Raw genomic sequence first — 20,940 nt, forward strand, 5'->3', positions numbered from 1 at the left:
TCGTTCGGCTTGCCATAAACACATGGGTTTGCAGAGTGGTTGGAGTAGTTGTGCATTAGATGGCACTGACACTGGCATTAAGTTGTGTCAAATGAACCTGCATTCTGTTGTCTTACAAAGCAAATTATTTTTACTGTTTGAATGCACAGTATATAAAGTCTCCTTTTTAATGTAAAAGTGGTGCATCCCACATAAGTTGTTGCAACAAATATTTCTAGTGTGCTCCAGTTCAACATGGCTCAAAAATCTAGACTAAGTATAATAATAAGAACACTATAGACAATATTTAGCTAAATAAACTACAATATAGGTCATTCTTTTTTTTTCTTTCAGATGTGGAGAATGGTGGAAAGCCATGTCCCTTACAAGCAAGAAGGAAGGTTTTATTCCCAGCAACTACGTGGCACAAGTGAACACATTGGAGACAGAGGAGTAGGTTATTTGCAATATACTGTATTTGTTTTCTTCTCAAGCCACCTTACGTGGGGTAATTTTTGTTATATACATACATATATATATATATATATATTTTGTACAGATGGTTCTTCAAAGATATCACAAGGAAAGATGCTGAGAGGCAACTTCTAGCACCAAGAAATAAGCCAGGGGCATTCCTTATTCGAGAAAGCGAAACTTCAAAAGGTAAGTGTGCAAGAAAGCTCCTTAAAAAAAGGGCTGTTATGCACTGCATCACTGAACAGTATTACCAATATTATACTTGTAATACATTATTTCCGGTATTAGCTGCAATAAACTATCCCTATCAGGTACTTTGTGATTATGAGGATGCTTTGAATGTGCTAGAGCAGTGGTTTTTAACCCTGATCCTGGGGACCCACAGTTTTTGCTGGTTTTCATTCCAACTGAGCTCTCAATTACTTAACTAGACCCTTAACTGAAATGATAATTTTGCTTCATTAGACCTTTTTAATTGTTTTCAGCTCTTAAACAGTTGCAGAGTGCAAGTTGCTTCTGAAATGTTATAGCTACGAACTGAAATTGCAATGAACCGGAAGGAGAGTACTAGCTGAGGAAGATCCCGTGGTTAATACAGAGGACGGTACTAAACTAGCACGCAACTTAATACCAATTGCAACAATTATCAAAATGTTTGCAACAAAACCAGTTTCATCCTTATTTAACTTATTCAACTTAACATAGGCCTATTTTATATATTAAAAAAAATAATAATAATAATTAATAATAATAATAATAATAATAATAATAATAATATGGGCAGCAGTGTGGAGTAGTGGTTAGGGCTCTGGACTCTTGACTGGAGGGTTGTGGGTTCAATCCCCAGTGGGGGACACTGCTGTTGTAATAATAATAATAATAATAATAATAGTAATAATAATAATTCCAGTACGACTTTCCAGTGTCTCTACTTTCAGCCTCTTCCACAGGGAAGGCAGTATTAAATCTGCTTACAAGTGTATTCTGTGCCGTTGAGCGCTGCAGAATTGCTGTGGAATCCTTTCAGCCATCCTGCACAGTTTCAATAACATATTTTATACACTCTATGAAGTAAAGTTTTTGCTCCATTGTATAATTTTGCACACGACTACTGGCCATGATTGCCTTTGTATGGATGTACCTGAAATATGTAATTAGCATTTCTGATTCGATTTATACCTTTTACAGTCTACAGCACACCTTTGATCCTATAAACCAATGCATTTGTTTTGTGTGTGAATTAAATAATGAGGACTTATACAAGTTTTGTTTATCCTCTTAACGCAGCTTCATTCATTTTGGTGGTGTTTTAGGAAAAATAGATTATGCATGTGAATTTGGTTTAAGAAAATGGAAAAATATTCTTATACAATTCAGCCTTAGAATTTACTTTCATGCGTAAATACATTTCCATACATAATTTTCTTAAGTTCAAAAAATGCAAATTAAAAAAAAAACATTAATAATTAAGATGTTAGGTAAGATTTCCATCTTGTAACAAAATATAACACTCCTAAAATATAATTAGCTGGAACCAATCACTCCGATTTTGAGTCCCCCACCCCTTCAGTTCTTGCTTGGTAACACACTACAAGAGCTTAACCCTGAGCTCAGTACTAAAGTTGGGGATCAGCTAGTCCACAACTTTTGTTCCCCATCTTTTTTTGTTGCAATTGGTAGTTAGTATGCAGCTGGGGATGGTCCCGATACAGTACCATATTAGCTAGTCCGCACCTTAGTACACAGCTTTGTACTAAATCTACACGTTTGTTGCAATTGACCCAGTTTTAATTTACATCAAAACTTTGTTTCTTATTGTACAATAATTCATTTCTTTACATTTTTATACATATACAAAATACTTCTAACATAACCTAGTTTGGATTATTTCTCCTATTAGTATTGGATTTAAACCGCTTGCTTGGTCCCACATGTTACATTACTATAGCCTACTGGTTACTGGAACATACTGGTTGTTAAAAATAAACATTAAACCGCAAACTGGGATTCACACAAAATTAAAGAGGTTGATCTTTTTTTCAAAAGTTAAATAATTTAAGTGTTTTTAATTTCCAGTGTTATTATTTTTATTTTTTTGTGCTTTTGTCCTATTTTATCTAATATTGCTGTTTGTTCCTGTTTGATAGAGCAAATACTGGTACATTGTGCACAGACCAATACATGATTAATTGGGTTTACTATACTGACGGTCTTTATCTTTACATGCTGCATCGCAGTCTTACTTTACCTGTAAAATTGGTAAAGATACTACATTGCCAGTGTTTTGTGTTGTACACATTTAAACCTTAATGCAACTAAAGCTGAAGAACAAGCCTTGATTACTCTTCTTTTTGATGTTTCTCTAGGTAGCTATTCTCTGTCCATCAGAGACTCTGACCAGAAGGGAGTGGATGTGATCAAGCATTACAAGATCCGAAGTCTGGACAATGGTGGCTATTACATCTCTCCCAAAATTACATTTCCTGATATTCCTCAAATGCTGAAGCATTATCAGAGTAAGTTACATTTAAATATGATGGCTTTTAAGCATGAATGGTTACAGCTTTGTGTGTGTGTGTGTGTGTGTGTGTGTGTGTGTGTGTGTGTGTGTGTGTGTGTAAATATCCAAACTAACAGCCCATTGTCTATTGAAACAATGTTATAATTCTTTAAGCCCTTATAAAAGTCAAAGAACAGGTCTTTTTGTATTTATGTATTTTACATCATTGCTTAGTTTCTTATTATCCCTCACTGGAGATGCTTATCACTAATGACCAGGGTGTATTGGATGAGCCTGTACTGTGTACAAAAGACACACTTACTGTACATTTAAACTTATTTAAGATGAGGGCTGTCCATCTGACTTAACATGTCACACCTACATATAGAGAGACGCTTACCCAATTCTGGTAAAAACTTTGTTAGAACATTCTTGTTTTGTATGTTTGTGGGTTGTAGGTCACGGCGATCTACTTTTTAGGATACTGACAGCTTTTATGAATGTACAGCTGTGGAAGGGGATGTACTTTGTTACAAACATTGTTTTTGCTGTTTAGAACAATCGGATGGTCTATGTCGATGCCTGGACAAGCCGTGTTCCAAACCCAAGGCCCAGATGCCATGGGATAAAGATGCATGGGAGATTTCCAAGGAGTCTATCAAAATGCTGAAGAAACTGGGAGCAGGACAGTTTGGGGAAGTGTGGTTGGGTGAGTGATTTCCAGAGCAGGATTTTGGGAATATTGCCATATTGCTGCATTTGGACTACCCCTGCCTGATATTACTAATCTAAGCTTGTTTGTCCTTATGTGAGCAAGATCATAATAAGCTAAATGTAAATACCAAACTAATTAAAATACTGTAGTAATAGTGAAGTCATACAATGACATCAATGTTCCCCTCTCATTGCCTGCTTCATAAACTAAATAAAATGTTATTGGAGTGCTCCAATGCCCACATGCAGGATATGAATTCACGGAAGTTACTAGCTTTGCAAATATGAAAAAGTTTTGGGGGGTTTCAGGTTCAAGATGTTTCCTCTTGTTGTTCTGCCCTCTTGACGTCTAATTTAAGTAAACTGCTTTCCTCTGTGAATTGTTACACGATGAGGAAACTGCTGGACCGTGCCGCTGTGCAGTACATTTCCTTTCTTGCTTCTGTTAAAGGGTCCAGTGCTAAAAGCAAGAGACATGAAATATGTCCTGGCAATAAGGATCAATGCAGTTTCTTGCCTCCTTTCATATACAGGCTTCTGCACACGTAAACCTGCGGTATTTTTGCATTGTGAATTATGTTGAATGCAATTTTTAATTTATAAGAGGCTTTCCTTATTCTGGATGTGTTTTTAAATCAAAGTAATTTGGCTACTTGTCAGTCTGATTCATTAATGAACATGTTCATAAACACATCTGTGGTTGCTCTGTTTAAGTTAAGACCACAAACCTGATTGGTGTGGTTCTCAAATTGTACTTGAAACTTGAAAACAACTGTACCAGCTGCAGTATTACGTGAACAGCGTATTTTAAAGTAAAGGGAAATGGAATTAACAGTTTTGTTTTAATTAAACAATTAAGAATAAAAGCCTATTAATACAATACAAAAAATAGACTGTTACTGTACTATTGAAAGCTGTAATTGAGCATTCTGCATAGAGATTAATTTAACATTTCAAATGTGTATCTGCACACACCGCACCAAGTACTGACATGTTGGAATCCACGCTTCACAACTATATCCATAAGCATGGTAGTAACCACAGGATCGCAACACAAAACTCTGGCAAAATCAGTTGTGGTATTTTGCCACAAAATTGTGGAGGTGTCTCATGAGTTGTACAGTAAGTGCTGACCCAGTTATCACCGTGTTGCAATATACTGTCTGCAATAGTTACGTTATAATTTAGAATTGTTTGAAATAAGAAATACTCAGTCTTCTGCATAATATATTATATGCTTTTGTTTAATTTGTATTGATCATATTTATGCAAATATATGTCTAAAAATGAAGAATGAATTATAAGCCTTGCTGACTGATATTGTGGTTGTAAACTTTAATTTTCATAAAGATTTCCGAACATTACTAGGTAAAATGTAATAGGAAAATGGGATTTCTTTCAGAAGAAATTCATAATAATGTGGGCCTGCTTGATAACTTTTACATAAATCTGTGTTACTCATCATTTTAGTGAGCTGAGTTTTCGGAGTTGTTTTTAAAGGTGATTTTTGTATGAGAGCTGCAGCTGCTTTCAACTGATTCACACATGCTATTTTCATATGCAGACAGACCCTAAGGTTTAATATAGTTAACATAACACATTGCTTTGGTTGTGCAGATTCAGTATAGAATGATCAGAAAGCTTTCTTTTTTTGTGAAATAAAATATTTTATTGTTTTCGAAATATAATGTTTATACAGAAAGTTAATTCCATTATACAAAAAGCATTACAATAATTCAATTTAAAGAAAGCTTGCTATCTGCAAACATATTAAAAATGGTATTAATGCAGTGATAAACTAAAAGAGGTTTCATAAGTACAAAGTATTATTATTATTATTATTTATTTTTTAGCAGACGCCCTTATCCAGGGCGACTTACAATTGTTACAAGATATCACATTATTTTTACATACAATTACCCATTTATACAGTTGGGTTTTTACTGGAGCAATTTAGGTAAAGTACCTTGCTCAAGGGTACAGCAGCAGTGTCCCCTACCAGGGATTGAACCCACAATCCTCCAGTCAAGAGTCCAGAGCCCTACCCACTACGCCACGCTGCTGTCCTATTAGCTACCCTTCTGTGTTCCTATATACTCTTAGCAATAGCTACAGCATATCAGAAGTTTGGGTATATTCTGCTGGTGTTGACAGAAAGAACATATATTGTGAGATCTTACTTGAAAGTGACCCTGTAAGTCAGCTAATACTGAAACAATGAATGCTTCTTTTTTTCTGAACAATTGTTTCAGGTATTCTCTGTTTACAAATCAGGTTTCTGTTTAACACGACATGACCTTTGGCTACTGTCTGGTCTTTCAGTTAATTGACTGTGCTTTCCTTCATTAGCTTACTACAACAACTCCACTAAAGTAGCTGTGAAAACCCTGAAACCAGGCACGATGTCGGCACAGGCTTTCCTTGAAGAAGCCAACCTGATGAAAGCCCTTCAGCATGACAGACTGGTGAGGCTGTACGCTGTGGTCACCAAGGTGGAGCCCATTTACATCATCACTGAATTCATGGCAAATGGTACGTATGCAAGTTTAATTTCCAAGCTAAAACAATATTGCATACTGCACAAACAAGTAAGTCTGTATTATCATTGATGCAGGTGGTGTATTAACAAAGACACTCAGCACAGGCCAAAAACCATTCACGCTTTCTAGACTCCTTAAAAAGCAGTCATTTGCTGTTCCAGTCATTGCACCCTGATGACATTTTTAATCATAAAAACAACTCTCAAGCATATCTATCTGCAGTTGGTAAACCAGAGTGAAGTTACTGACTTGTCCACATGCACTGTAAGCGATAGATCAGTGAGAAATGGACTGTAAGCGATAGATCAGTGAGAAATGGAATGATATACAGTACAGTAAAGAAAAAGTTGTATTGCACTTGATTGACTTTCTCTGTCAATCAAGATTAGCTAATAAAAAAAGACATCCGTGAATATGAAACTGGCACTCTGTGTAGTGGGCTGAGCTCTCAGCCCGCTGTTGTGGAAGCCTGCTCTCTCACCTTGCGTTGCTGTTTCCTGTTGGTGTCAGCAGCATTGCTTTGAAGGGGCAGTTCCTTCCCAAGAGGATCTGGTCACACTGTAAGGCTGGACATTTTGCTAAATTTCCTTGAGCTACATGCCTTTGGTTTTTCTTTATAGACCCAGTAGGTGGTGTCTTTTTAAAGATTGCTACAGAACTATTCAGAATTCAACACTTGTTACTGTTACATATACATTACAAAAAGAGATGGCAGTAAGAGTGAACCCTGAAAGGTATGTTCTGTTCTGAGCAGTATTGATAGATATCTTGAAGAACATTTATGATGTCACATAACCCCTCTATTTTAAACATTTGAATGCACTGAACCTCATGCTGGGACGAACACGGTATTTTCATGTTCGGATATTTGCTCATAATTTAAATATTTGTTTGGATGTTCGTTCGTTTTCAAAATGTAGTAAAAGCCATTATATTGCTGAGAACGCAGGCAGAGCCCGCATAGCAGCAGTGGCAGCGGGGTGTGGCCCCTGTGTGTGCCTGTGTTTTACAGCAAGACATTACAATATGTAACGCGTTAAAGTAAAAAAATATCACAGAGTAACATTGGTTCTGCATCCTCTTTAAAAAATAAAAATAAAAAAGCAGCGGAGGTCTCAGTATCCTGGTATGAGAGTGACTTAGTACTCTGTATCAGAGCATCTTACCTGTTGACTCTCAGCCAAGAATTTGTACAAGTAAAACACATGCTCAAAAATCATGGTTTTAAGACCATGGATGAGACCTGCAGGGGTTTTTTTAAGAACTATTCCGACATCTTTCCTGCTTCCACAAAACTTGCAGCAATTGCAATTACGATACCTGTATCTTGTGTACCAGCAGAACGGGGTTTCATCTGTCAGAACAGAGTGCAGACCAGCAAACACTCTCGTTTACATGAGGATCATCTAAAACATGACAATCTCAATGGAAGCTCCTGAGAATTTATTAAGACTGATTTTTTGACTTGGGTGCTAAAAGGAAAATTTAAAGCACTTTTAAACAGCAAAACTGTAAATAATGATGATGTTGACAGCTACCCGCAGAGACATTGGTACATGTTCTACAACACTGATTTTTACATCGTTTTTCAAAATAAATCATTTTTACGCACCAAATTCAACTACAGTTCCTATCTGGTGGCCATTTTGGATTTAAGTTTTGCACTCTAGTAACTTTTTAGCTTTTAAAATTAAAAAAGAATAATAATAATGATTTGTCACTAAAATATTAAAAATTCATTCTACTCTAGATTGCGATTTTAAATTGAAAGATCTTGTTTTTTTTTAATTATTATTATTATTATTATTATTATTGTTATTATTATTGTTATTATTATTACGCTAGCGCCTACCCCTAAAAACTGTCAGGAGGGGGGATTACAGTATAATCGTGAACCTCGAAAAACTACTCACTTCTAAAACTTTTGTAGTCATTGTTGTATTACTTTAGTATAACTACATGTTAATTTGGATTCATATGTTGTTTTTTTCTGACTTTTTGTGAACAAAAAGACACAAATTCGCCCGTTTTCTCATTGGAAATAGGTAAATTTCAAAATATCACTCCTGGTCACAAAAGCAAAGTTTGTGGGGAATAATAACCATTTTCTATACTTTTGAGGCATAAGCAATTAGGAAATAACACTTACTACCCAGGAACAAAAATTGTGTTACATAGTGTTATAATATACAGATACGCAACGTATTATAGCACATTTTAAAGGGCATTCATTTGTATGTTACAAAATTATAATTAAACCCATTATGCAATATTTTTAGTAGTATTTCTTTGGAGTCAAAAAGTCATAATAATAACAATGTTATTATACAACATTGGATTAATGCATTTGCCACAGAAAAAGCAGGTAATGTGAATATACATAATTAATATGAAGCATTTAATGTTATAAATGTAATCCAATTTAAACTAAATCTGTGCATAGAAAGTCATGTCTTCCACATGTTTTAACTTCCTTTCTATATTACAAATCCATGTATTTAAACGGTCTAGCATATTATTATTATTATTATTATTTATTTCTTAGCAGACGCCCTTATCCAGGGCGACTTACAATCGCAAGCATATTTGCAGAATCAGATCCACCGTGAATTGTATGGATGCTACTAGCCTTGTGAGTGTCTGCACTAACTGAGCTGCCCTGTGACGTCTGACCAGTCATACCATCTATGTCACTGCTGTCAATCACTCGTCTGCTTGCAAGTAGAAACGTGCCTTTTAAATGTGCCCCATGTATTCTTAGTGGAGTTTCTACATACCGTAATCATGTTATTTATATATGTGCATTTAGCGCATTTGAAATACTGTTCACGCTGCACATTTATAATATCGAGACTGGTTACGATTTATTATTAATAATAATAATAATAATAATAATAATAATAATAATTTATTTCTTAGCAGACGCCCTTATCCAGGGCCACTTACAGTTGTTACAAAATATCACAATACAAAGTATCGCATTATAAAATATCACATTACAGAATATCATAATACAGATAAGAACAGTTAAAAAAAAGTATGATAAGATCACATTCAAGTAAGAGCAAAATAAAGAGTACAGTAAACAGATGTTATAAACTGCAGCAGTTACATATCGTTCTGTGTCGTTACTACTTCTGACAAATGTATATAAGTAACCCGCCATAGACATGGTCTGGAAATGCCATTACTGCTTGTCTTAAAAACAAACTGTTATACAATAAAATCCACTTGGAAAAGTATGCAACAAAAATGATATAATATACAATCTATATAAAAATCACTCCACAACATTTCCAGCAAGTTGGGCACTGTTTCAGCGAGGCATTTCAGAATGACGTGCTTGCCTTTGAGATTCTCATCCGCGCTAATGCAGCACAACGCTTTTTTGACCCAGATAGCTTTCCATAGAGATTACTATGCTTGCACGTTTTTATATATACTGATGCACAATGAAAACTTAACAGTAAGTTTTATATCAAGAGCTCATTGGGCACATACATAATGTTATTTACATTTTAAATAGTGAGCAGATTGGTTTGTTGATTGTTTGAGTAGTATTGTTCCTTGGGATAACAAAATACTGTGATTTCATCATGTGATTTCATAAAAACACTCATGTATAATGAATAACAACACTTTATTTTTATTTATTTTTTAATGAACAATGTCACAAAACATCCTCTTAAAACATTTGTCTTACAGGTAGTTTGTTAGATTTCCTAAAAAGCGAAGAAGGCAACAATTTACTGTTACCAAAGCTAATTGATTTTTCAGCTCAGGTAAGCAATGGTGTTCTTTTACAATTTTGTCTTACAATGCCATGTTTAATACATTAAGCTGACATTTATTGTAATACATAACAAAGTTTAAAAAAGGACATTTAAAAACAAATCTCCAGGGTTCCCATTTTCAAAATGTTCAGCGCAGTTCATTTAATACCGAACACAAATAGAAATAAATGTCAGATTTTCCATTGGTAAACCAAAAGAGGAACATCAAATGTGCTTATTTGCAGCTGGTTTCACAGGCCCTTGCCTTACCAAAAGTAACATTATGCAGTCCAAGAATAGTGCTAATCGGGTCTGTGAAACAAGCCATATATGTGTTATTGCAACATTCACTGATAAAGAATACAAAATACACTAAGTGCTTTACAGTAGACAGCATTAGTGTTGACATTCAGTGTCCCCCATTTCAAAGAAGAAACAGGATTTCCATCAGCATACCAGGTGGACACTGAAAGAAAACAAATGCAGCTTAAAAGGCAGTATCAAGTAACATTTCATCCTCATTTTAATGCCTTCTCCGACCAGCTTTAAATGCTTTTGTTTTCCACAGCACTAGCCATAAGTACAGTGTCACAAGCATAAAATATTATGGTTTGATATTTCCTCATAGGCAGTTGCTTAATGGTCTTTGTGCATTTAGAAGTAATACGTTGTGTTTTGTAGAGCTCAGATGCTACACGTAATAACACAAGAATGCTGAGTGGACTCTTTGTGGGGGACTTGCTCTGTTCCCACACTGGGTCAGCTGCTCATGGGGATGTTCTGTTTTTTGTTCACAAACAAATTCTAGTTAAAATGGTCAATTTAAAAAAAAAACTTGGTTTGCAAGAGACCAATGTGGTTGATAAATAACTGCTGAGGCAAAGAATACTGCCAAGTGGGTGTTATATTTCCTTTTGCAGAGTATTGCACAAAAAGAGGATCTAAAACTTTTTTTTTTTCTTCCGAGAATAAAATCAAGCATTGATGGAAGATAACCTTTACAAAGAGTCCACCCAGTTGTTATTATTAGAGTACCAGTTTTACATTTAGATTTGTCAGCCAAAAATGGACTTTGGCTTGTTCCCTTTTAATTCGAAGACGACCACCAACCAAAACTTTTGGGATACGCCTGCCACAGGTCAGGTATTTACTGAGCATTTTACGTCAGAGCTACCAATAGGTAAGTGAAGGTAGGTATAACTAACCTGTCCACTTGCTGTGATTGAGTCTGTTAAACGACCTCTCACTCGAGTTTTCTGGAGATGCCTGCAATTATTGCTGGAAGTCGGCTTGCCACTTCCCCGGAATCAGAAACTCGGCTTCTGAGGACTGAGCTAAACGCCGCACAACTGTGCCACTTTTTATTTCTTATTTATTTTTTTCAACAGCTATATCACTTGCGATTTGTAGCCTGCTTTTCTAACCTTACAGCGCTTGCTGTTTTTTTTTCCTCTGCTATTTGCAGCTTTAAAAAAAAAAATGAAGAGACCTGTGATTCCTGCAACGGGCCCTGGCTCTGCTGCGCCCGCTGTTGAGTCGATTCCGCCAGATTGTCTCGGTGCCACTCCATTTTCAGAATGACATAAGGCCACCCCCCCCCCCCCACCCCCACCCCCACCCCCCCCGGCCTTCCCAGTTTTCCCAGACTTTCTGGAAAAGTACGGTCTCAGCACCGACCGGCCTCAGAACCAAGTGTCTCAAGACACACAGCCCCGCTGACTTCCTTGGAAGGCGCGGAGGCGTTGGGCTAGAGTGGATTCTACCATCATAGGCCTGGTGCGAGCCCCTCCTGTAGGAGGTCTGGCTAAGGACCCTGCATGCCCGAATAGCCAATGCAGGATAACAGAGACCCACAATAAAAGGGCGTATGCGGCTGAAGTGCAGGTCACGTGTCTGGCCGACAGGTCTCCTCACAGCCTATCTGGATGGCATTTTGCAAACAGCGCCTCTCCCTGAACCAGTAGCTTCAGAGCTACGTTTGGTTTCAGGCACACTGCTGCAAATATCAGGCTTCCAAGGGCAATCCCTGGGTCGAAGCCTGGCAGGCGTCATGTGGCACGGAAACAGCTTTCGCTGTCTCAAGCAAGGGTTCTGGATACGGACAAGTCTGCCTTGGTAGACGCTCCTATCTCCCCTGGCCATATGCTCGGGCCAGCGGTGGAGGAGATCTTGAAAAGCACCCACGAAGAGAGAGAGGCGTCTCGACAGGTGGCCTCGATACTCCTTTCCCGTGCTCCGGCGCAGGACAGGACGAGACGTTGGCGTCCACTTGTGACACAAATGGTGACACGGACGGTCCTGATTTGCACTGCGCCGCGCGGCAACTTGAGGCATTGCCTTCAGGCTTCCACAGCAGCTAACCAGAATTGCCTGCAAAGATGGGGAAATGTGGGATATTGGTTGGTGGTCATCTACTCTTTGAGAGAACCGGGGTTACATCCTTAACATAACGTTTAGCTTACACCTTACCCTTGTATTCTAATTTAGAAACAAACATACTCTTAGCCTAATTAATGCCATGTGATATATACAGTAATATACTGAATCTCATCACAGGTCTTATCTCCTGCTGGGGGGTAGTTGAAATAGTAGAAAAATGAGCATACCATATGTCACACTGTTATTGATTATATTGAGAAATGTTCCTCTTTTGTACATTTTTATTCAAGTTATTGAGAATGTACAAATATGGGGACACCTGACCAATTCCAGTGGACCAAATTCTACCATATTTTTGTAACATTGTAATCTATTTGTGTTACCTTGTTTATTATTGTTATTGTTATTATTATTGTTGTTATTATTATTATTATTATTATTATTATTATTATTATTATTATTATTATTATTATTATTATTATTATAACAAGAAATTTCATTTAATGTTAAACCTACAGTATATGTGCTTCTCTTGTAGATTGCAGAGGGGATGGCTTACATTGAAAAAAAGAACTACATCCATCGTGATCTGAGAGCAGCAAATGTCCTTGTTTCAGAGTCACTGTTATGCAAAATTGCTGACTTTGGTTTAGCGAGAATCATTGAGGATGATCAGTACACAGCCCGGGAAGGTAAAAGCACATATGCATCAGCCCTGTACTACGAGTTATGGAATGTATGCAATAAAAATGGTGGATAATTACCAATTTAATTGACAATATGTGAAAATTGTTTGAATAGTTTTGTCTCATCCTGTACTTTCACCTTCACACCAGACCCCATTATGTCAGGGAGCTACAAAGATGTAGTACCTATTTGTCATTAGTATTTGTTCAACTACTGTATAAGCTCAAACCTATGCTTGATTTCAACCATTTGGTCTACCAATAAAGACATACAGTATTACCCAGAGCAAACAATTAACATTATCACAGTATGCAATCACTGGACTGTAATTGGAGAATCAGAAACATATATTATAGATTATAGATTAAGGCTGAAAATATAATGTAAAAAAGTAAAGGATTGTATATGTAATTATTTTTGTGCCAGAACTTCATGTTCTGTTTTTTTGTGTTTTTGAACTGCAGTAAAGGATTGTATATGTAATTATTTTTGTGCCAGAACTTCATGTTCTGTTTTTTTGTGTTTTTGAACTGCCTTGCACTACATTTGCCAGTAGATTTGGGTTCTAAGCAACTAAAAATCAATCAAGCCCCTAACAGCTAAAGAACCTTACACTTAAAATCTCCAAATTACTTTGAGGAGTTCCGTTTTTAGTATTCAGCTGTGCAAAAACGAAAATAAAAATGGCAACTCTCAACAAGCAAAGCACAAAACAGATGTTTATGAAAATGATTCACGAAAACACATGTACGCAGCTGTGACCTGGAGAACATTGTAATCTGAAAATTATTTTCAATAGCCTTTTTTTGGCATGAAAGAAGTAAATTGGCACAAACAAAAGAGAGAATATTTTGTCTTTGAAAGAAAATGTTGCCTTTACAATTCCAGCTGGCGTGTTAATTATGTAGAGCTATGTTTCTGTGAATGAGAAATTAATCCTGATATGCATTTTCCTGTTTTTATACAATTCTGATCAAATGCATATAATGTTTTGGTGTATCACAGGTGCCAAGTTCCCAATAAAGTGGACTGCTCCGGAGGCTATTAACTATGGATCATTCACTATCAAGTCAGACATGTGGTCCTTTGGAATTCTACTTTATGAAATTGTTACATATGGAAAAAATCCATATCCAGGTAAGACTCTTGACAAAATGTCAAAAGTTATAAAATGTTATTTTATTTATCTTGGTACAACAATGACTAAATACAATCAACTCTAATTAATACAAATTTCAAGGGACCGGCAAAAATTGAGTCTTGTCAATAATTCTTATTATCAGGAGTCTAAGCCAAATGCATACTCAGTTTGTGTTGAAGTTACAGTAACACTGAAATCCACTTTAAATGCATGCTACTTGAATATTATATTGTCATTGAAAAGTACTGTGCATTTTATTGAAAATACTGTTGTAAGCAGTGCTCCAGATAAGGCTTTGATCATTGAGTAATTCACTCTCCAATTTAGACACTATGGGGGTGATGTAAGGATATGCGCAAAGTGATTTGCAGGTGCAAAACCCCGTAATAAAGTCTGATTTTACCAGCCGCTAAAAATGCGGCATATGTAAAGAATGGTGTTCTCCTGGCGTTCTGCACCCGCTATCAAATTTGCACTTTGCCATCATTAATCCATTACAATTATATTGAAATGCATTCAATGAAGAAAAGAGCATGGAATTAGGGTGGGATCTGGATAATAAGCGGGCGCAAACATTATAATGTGATGTAAAGATTGTGCCTTGTTAGGCAATTGCTGACCCTCCGAAACGTTACACCTCTTCTTACAAGGTGCAAACCATTGTAGAAGCGAGAGCTAATATCTGTATAAAAGCACTCACCTGCAGAGACCTGCCATTGGCTTCAGGATGGCTGCTGTGGTACACTTCCTGAAGCAGTGACACTTGGCTCTTGTTGAGGAGAGGCAGGAACACGTTCGGTGAACAAGGGCAAAATGAAGAAGACCCTGCATATTCAATCCCAGGGTCACTTTGTTTGGGATGCTGGAGGATGCGGTGCTAAAGCGTTACCATCTCTGCAGGTCATCCTTGACCTCATAGATTAATTGAGGGATGAGCTAAACCCCAATGTCAGTCTAGGGACCGCTGTCCCTGCACATGTGAAAGTGCTGTGTTCTCTGCATTACTTAGCCTCCGGTTCCTTTCAGACCACAGTTGGAATGTCTGGAGAGAGAGCCCAATCCACCTTTTCCAGAGTGCTAGGCAAATTTCTGGATGTCATGCTGAAAAGGGAAAGCCAATACGTATCATTTCCTAAGGATACTAGCATAACTGATGTTAGCTGAGGCTTTTCCAAACAGCCCTGTTTCATGCTGAGTGACCTCAGCCGTAAGGTCTCTCCACTCCTTCTCAGAAAACATTTATTTTCCGTGCACCAAGAGGACTTTGCTGCCCTTCCTCTGACATATTGTTTTTGATTTGTATTTTTGTGCTCCACAAATGTCATACAGCAACTACTGCTCTCTGTACACCTAATGCAAGTGTGGCCGCTAAATAGGCCGATGCGCTCATTGAGACCTTCATTATCATAATTGCGGATCATTAGTTGTGTGTGTTGAGTAATTTGTATTGCTCTCAGGCTTACATAGGCCGCAGTGCAATTTGAATTTTTTTTTTTTTCTGAGAACATTTTCACCAATTTTCTTTTTTTTCTTTTAATTTTTTAAATAAGCGTTACATGGACCGTGAGCACTATGGCAATTCAAAATGCATCATAGGATTAACAGTCCAAAACCTGCACTAAAATACTGTTCAGATGCATTTCTCAAACTCCTTTACACTTGGCTGTTCGAACTAGATCAATTTGTTTTCTTCACTGGAGGGGCTCCAAAATAATTTGGACAAACAGGAAATTTGAATTAGAAGAGGTAATTTGCAATAAGCGACTGCTAAATTTGTCTGGAACCATATAGAAAATTCATAGTATCAGGAACTTAGTTTAATCAGAGTTTGTCTTCATGAGAACTGATTGTTTGCAGTGCCTGAATGTAAACAACACATCATTTCTAAAGGAATACAATGACATTTCCTAGAAAAAGTGTACCGGCTGCTAGTATTTAAAAATAACTTTAGTACCAGATTCACTTCCCCCATTATTATGTATCTCCTATTAATGTGTAATACAACCCCCTGTGAAACGTACAACCTGCGAAATGGAGCCTGTGCTATACAGACTGGCTTTATATGACCAAAGATGGGATGTCTTGTCAGGTTAAACTACACAGAGACATCTCCTAATAACCACAGTAAAAGATCATTTCTCCATTTAATTTGATTGTACACAATTTAATATAGTAGCTGCAGAATAACATTGCAGTTCCTTACGTTTTTAATATCTTTAACAATTTTTTTTTTGCAAAGAATGTCCTTCCTTTTTGAGACTATATAATTGGAAAGAAGATATCCTGTATATTGTAATATAGAGCACTATAAATAAAAGTGGCTATATTTGTAAACTTTTGTAACATAAGCTTTTCTTAGTATTTATATTGCAAACAATGTTATCTGTCGAAAGATATCAGCACCTGTCTTCGTATAACCAAGACAGAACACCTCCTATATGGGTTTCCCAGATACTAGAAGATGTTTCTTTCTGAATAAACAGTGTAGCAAAGGATGTGCCAGAGACCTACAATTCTTTAAGTGTACTGTCAAAGCATAAATTCACACATCATCATGTACTAATACCAGAACACCAGATATTTTATTTATTTTTACATAAAAATGTTGATCACATACAAACAAACTTCAGCTGTAACAATGTAAACTCAAGAGTAAAATGGTAATGAACTATACATGTATAAATAAATGTAAATGATGCTTGAATCTTAACTGTGCGCAGAGAAATTACATAAATACTATATAATGATGCACAGACAAACACATTGTCATATAATTTAAGGATATGTAACTGTAGCACCTCCCAAGTAGAGGGGGACTACTAAAGCATTGAGGAAAACAGGGTTTGTGCCCCAACATTTGATTTATTTATTTATTTATTTATTTATTTATTTATTTTTTATAAATGTAGTCGTTGCCAATTATTTTTATTATTTTCTCCCAATTTGGAATGGCAAATTATTATTTGAAGCTCAGCTCACCGCTACCACCCCTGCTCTGACTCGGGAGGGCAAAGACGAACCCATACTGTCCTCCGAAGCGTGTGCCGTCAGCCGACCGCTTTTTTTTCACACTGCGGACTCACCATGCAGCCACCCAAGAGCTACAGCGTCAGAGGACAACGCAGCTCTCGGGCAGCTTACAGGCAAGCCCGCAGGGGTCGCTGGTGCGCGGTGAGCCGAGGACACCCTGGCCGACCTAACCCTCCCTCCCCCTGGGCGACGCTCGGCCAATTGTGCGCCATCCCCTAGGAGCTCCCGTCCACGGTCGGCTGTGGAATAGCCTGGACTCGAACTCGCGATGTCCAGACTATAGAGCGCATCCTGCACTCCACGTGGCACACCTTTACTGGATGCGCCACTCGGGAGCCCCCCAACATTTGATTATTTTATAGTGTGACTACGCCATTGGGAATTAAACCCAAAAATATTTTTAAAGAATTTACCAGTTGTCTTTACACAGCAGCATACAAATTATTTAAAATAGGATAGACCTGGTCAGGTAATTCAAACAGACAAAACATAGTGTCTCATCACAGTTTATTTACTTGGCAAACAACAGTGCAACTCCTATCACCTTGTAAAATGTCAAGCTGTACTATTTTCTTAACCCCCCCCCCCCCCCCCCCCCCTCCCTCCCATTTAACACTAACTCGGGGCTATTTCCCCAGATCTCAACTTTTCATTTGAATACCAGTAGGTTTATTCGTTCACATTAGAATATATACATAAATACATTATTCTTTCCTTCATTTCTCTGTATCATAAAAGAGGATGCGGTAAATCAATGTCCAAATAATGTTAAGAAAAAAGAAATCGTGACACAAGTGACAAAAAAGATTTAATAAGATAAAATAAACACACTTCCTACTCACAAAATATGGAGATGTTAGTCCCAGTTATATAGAAACAGGTCCTGGTTTACTAAAGGTGATGACTTTAAGGTTTTTTCAAATTAGTTTGTTTGAATAAAATGGGGAACAAGACAGTCGCCTCACAAACAGAATTTTTTCTGACAAAAAAACATTGGACCCGCATGACAAAATCTTTTTTAGTGAGGCCAATTATTTTTTCGTGATCAAACATCTAACCTGAAGAGCTGTACTGAGCATGCTCAGAACCCAAAACTCAGGAACAGAATTATATATTTTTTTACCAAACGAGCAAAAGGCACTATTCTGGGCCAGTCCCTTTGTACACTGAAACTTTCAAACAAAAATTCAGAGGCATTTGGGCACTGGAGAGTGGTTATCTGGATCTCGGAATCCGCACATTCGAGTGGAAGGAAATTGGCCGCGTCAAGAGATCTAACCCATGAGACCACGTGTGCACTATAATATACTGTATATGGTATTCTTATACAATTAGCTTTGGTGTTGCTTGTGTCATGTGTCACTTCACAGAATTAATACCAGCTCTGCAAAAACAGAAACTTGCAGACCTTTGATAAATGCACTATAAACAGACAAATTGCAACAATGTTATTTGTATAATTTACACAGTAGCTAGACAGTAAATACAGTATTCTGCTTTATAACAACTTTCAAGGATGGTGGGTATGAAAAATGTTGTGTAGCTGTGCCACATGTGAAACTAATAAAAAATAAAATAAAACATAAGACACAGCACTGAAAAAGTAGCGGTACTCATTTGTGTCTCTTTCAACCCATTTCAGACCAGGATCTTGTTCCACCAATGACATTTCATTATTGAATTGAGCCCTAAGTGTTTGATTTGAGTAGACCTGCTCCTGGTTTGGAATTCCCCACCCACACTTAAAGAAAGTTTGATAAACATAGCGTTGATACCACATGATTTCCAATCACTGCATTCACAATTATGAATATAGTGTGAATAGGGTAAACAAGGTCTAGGTGTGTAAAGCTAAATGAACATTTGAATACATTTTCCTTATTTATTTATTTATTTTATTTTTTTTGCAGGAATGAGCAACGCCGATGTGATGAATTCAGTCCAGCGTGGTTATCGGATGACTTGTCCTGATAAATGTCCGCAGGAGCTTTATGACATCATGACTTCCTGTTGGAAGAGCAAACCTGAGGACAGACCCACATTTGACTATTTGCAGAGCGTGCTGGACGACTTCTACACTGCAACTGAAGGACAATATCAACAGCAACCTTAAGAGCAAGAAGAAACTTTTTGTGTTGTTGTTGTGACTGCATGAAACGATTTTAATGATATGGCCCATGTAATATTAAATTACATTGACCATATCATCATCATCATCATGTATTCATCCTTCAGTAGTATCTTGAATCCCCACTACTGCATGTCTGGAGCATTGGGCTCACATTTATGCCAAGGAATAGTTTTAGAAGGGCAGTGGAAATGTTATACAGTCGTCTCCGGCTAAGAGAACACCCCTCGGGAAGCAAGCAAAATGTTTTTATAGTTGAAGTGTTCTCTAAGACGGAGTTAACCACCAGTAATTAATATGAATCTATAAATAAATTAACACAGAACCCATACACACGTTAAAAACTGCATGCACATTAATTCTCACCAGAATGGAAAACACCAAATAGGTTCAGCTACTTGTGTCTGATTTCAGGTTTTTTTTAAGAGCTCAAACAATTTCCAACTTTTTATAGCAAGAGAAACAGCGGTGCATTTTGCCGTTTGTTTACATGCCATTTTGTAGCAATGAGGTGCACTCATGGAAATCAGAATACAAAACGAGACAATGATATGACTGCGGTTCTGGAAAGATTGAATAAACCAATCAGTGTGTGTCAAGACACTCTTGTGATGACCAGTCGCTTTTGTTTTAATCAGTCTTTCCATTTTAATTAAAGTTACAAAACAGTATTGTATCCGTTGTGAACGAATCGCTATCGGTGCCAAGAAGGTGTTCTTTTAAGCGAATTTCCTGTTCCTTTAGCCGGATCATTTACAATGGGGAACAATCTGTTTCACAACAAGGGTGTTCCCTTAGATGAAGTGTTCTCTTAGGAGGTGTTCCTATATGCACAGACTACTGTACTGCTTAAAAACGTGTATGGCCACCTTTTGGAAGACTTTCAGAAACAAGGAGATGGCCGAGGGCTACTGATTCATAACTCAATGGATGAGTAGTCCATTGGATAAAGACGTTAAGCCTGTTGTGCTTACAAAATAAAGTATGTGAAATGTTTGACTCAGGATATTTGTAAAAAAAAAAAAAAAAAAAGGAAAATGATTTTGTAAAAAAAGGATAGTTGCTTAATTACAAAGATTATCTAGAAAACCAAATGGGTAGAGATGTATTGCTTTGTATTTTGGGGGACGTCTTACTGTAGATCTGAGAAACAACGTCTAAGGCAACAGATGGCACTAGGATGCTAACATAAACTGTACGTAATGTGTCTTGACATTCTGGTAATCCAGTTTGATTAAAAATAAAGAGGAATGGTGCCCTGCAAGCTTTTTGGCCATTCCTGTCAGACGGAATTATATTAAAGTCTGAAAAATTTTGTGAACCTTCTATCCATTTAATTTAATAATAATTTAAGATCTATTGCTCAGTCTTCACATTCAGCTCTATTATGCAAACCACAAAACAATCAAACTTTTGTACAGGGTTGGTAAAGTGTATGCATGTAACTTCATGTGGTGTTTTATTTAGTCATTTCTTAACAGCTAATGCCTTTATCCTACAACTCCATTGATTAGCACTAGCTATTTTACAGTATTCTTATGTAAATTTTGAAATACTACATACAGTGGTAGAACTTTAAATATTTGAACTAA

At 37.0% G+C, this 20,940-nt stretch overlaps 1 protein-coding gene across 2 annotated transcripts in view; it reads left to right on the forward strand.

The window, feature by feature from the left end:
* Positions 1-20,423, forward strand: part of LOC117394326 (tyrosine-protein kinase Lyn-like) — a 62,223-nt gene extending 41,800 nt beyond the window's left edge. For both annotated transcript variants that reach the window (XM_059016949.1, XM_033992465.3), the window contains exons 5-13: positions 334-432; positions 539-642; positions 2,823-2,972; positions 3,513-3,665; positions 6,020-6,202; positions 9,916-9,992; positions 12,901-13,054; positions 14,055-14,186; positions 19,131-20,423. In XM_059016949.1, the coding sequence (XP_058872932.1) occupies positions 334-432; positions 539-642; positions 2,823-2,972; positions 3,513-3,665; positions 6,020-6,202; positions 9,916-9,992; positions 12,901-13,054; positions 14,055-14,186; positions 19,131-19,333 (1,255 nt within the window). In that variant the 3' untranslated portion in view covers positions 19,334-20,423. The remainder of the gene's footprint in view (positions 1-333; positions 433-538; positions 643-2,822; positions 2,973-3,512; positions 3,666-6,019; positions 6,203-9,915; positions 9,993-12,900; positions 13,055-14,054; positions 14,187-19,130) is intronic.
* The last annotated feature ends 517 nt before the right edge of the window (positions 20,424-20,940 follow it).

The sequence above is a fragment of the Acipenser ruthenus genome, chromosome 3 (genome assembly GCF_902713425.1).
Source record: "Acipenser ruthenus chromosome 3, fAciRut3.2 maternal haplotype, whole genome shotgun sequence".
NCBI classification, from domain to species: domain Eukaryota; kingdom Metazoa; phylum Chordata; class Actinopteri; order Acipenseriformes; family Acipenseridae; genus Acipenser; species Acipenser ruthenus.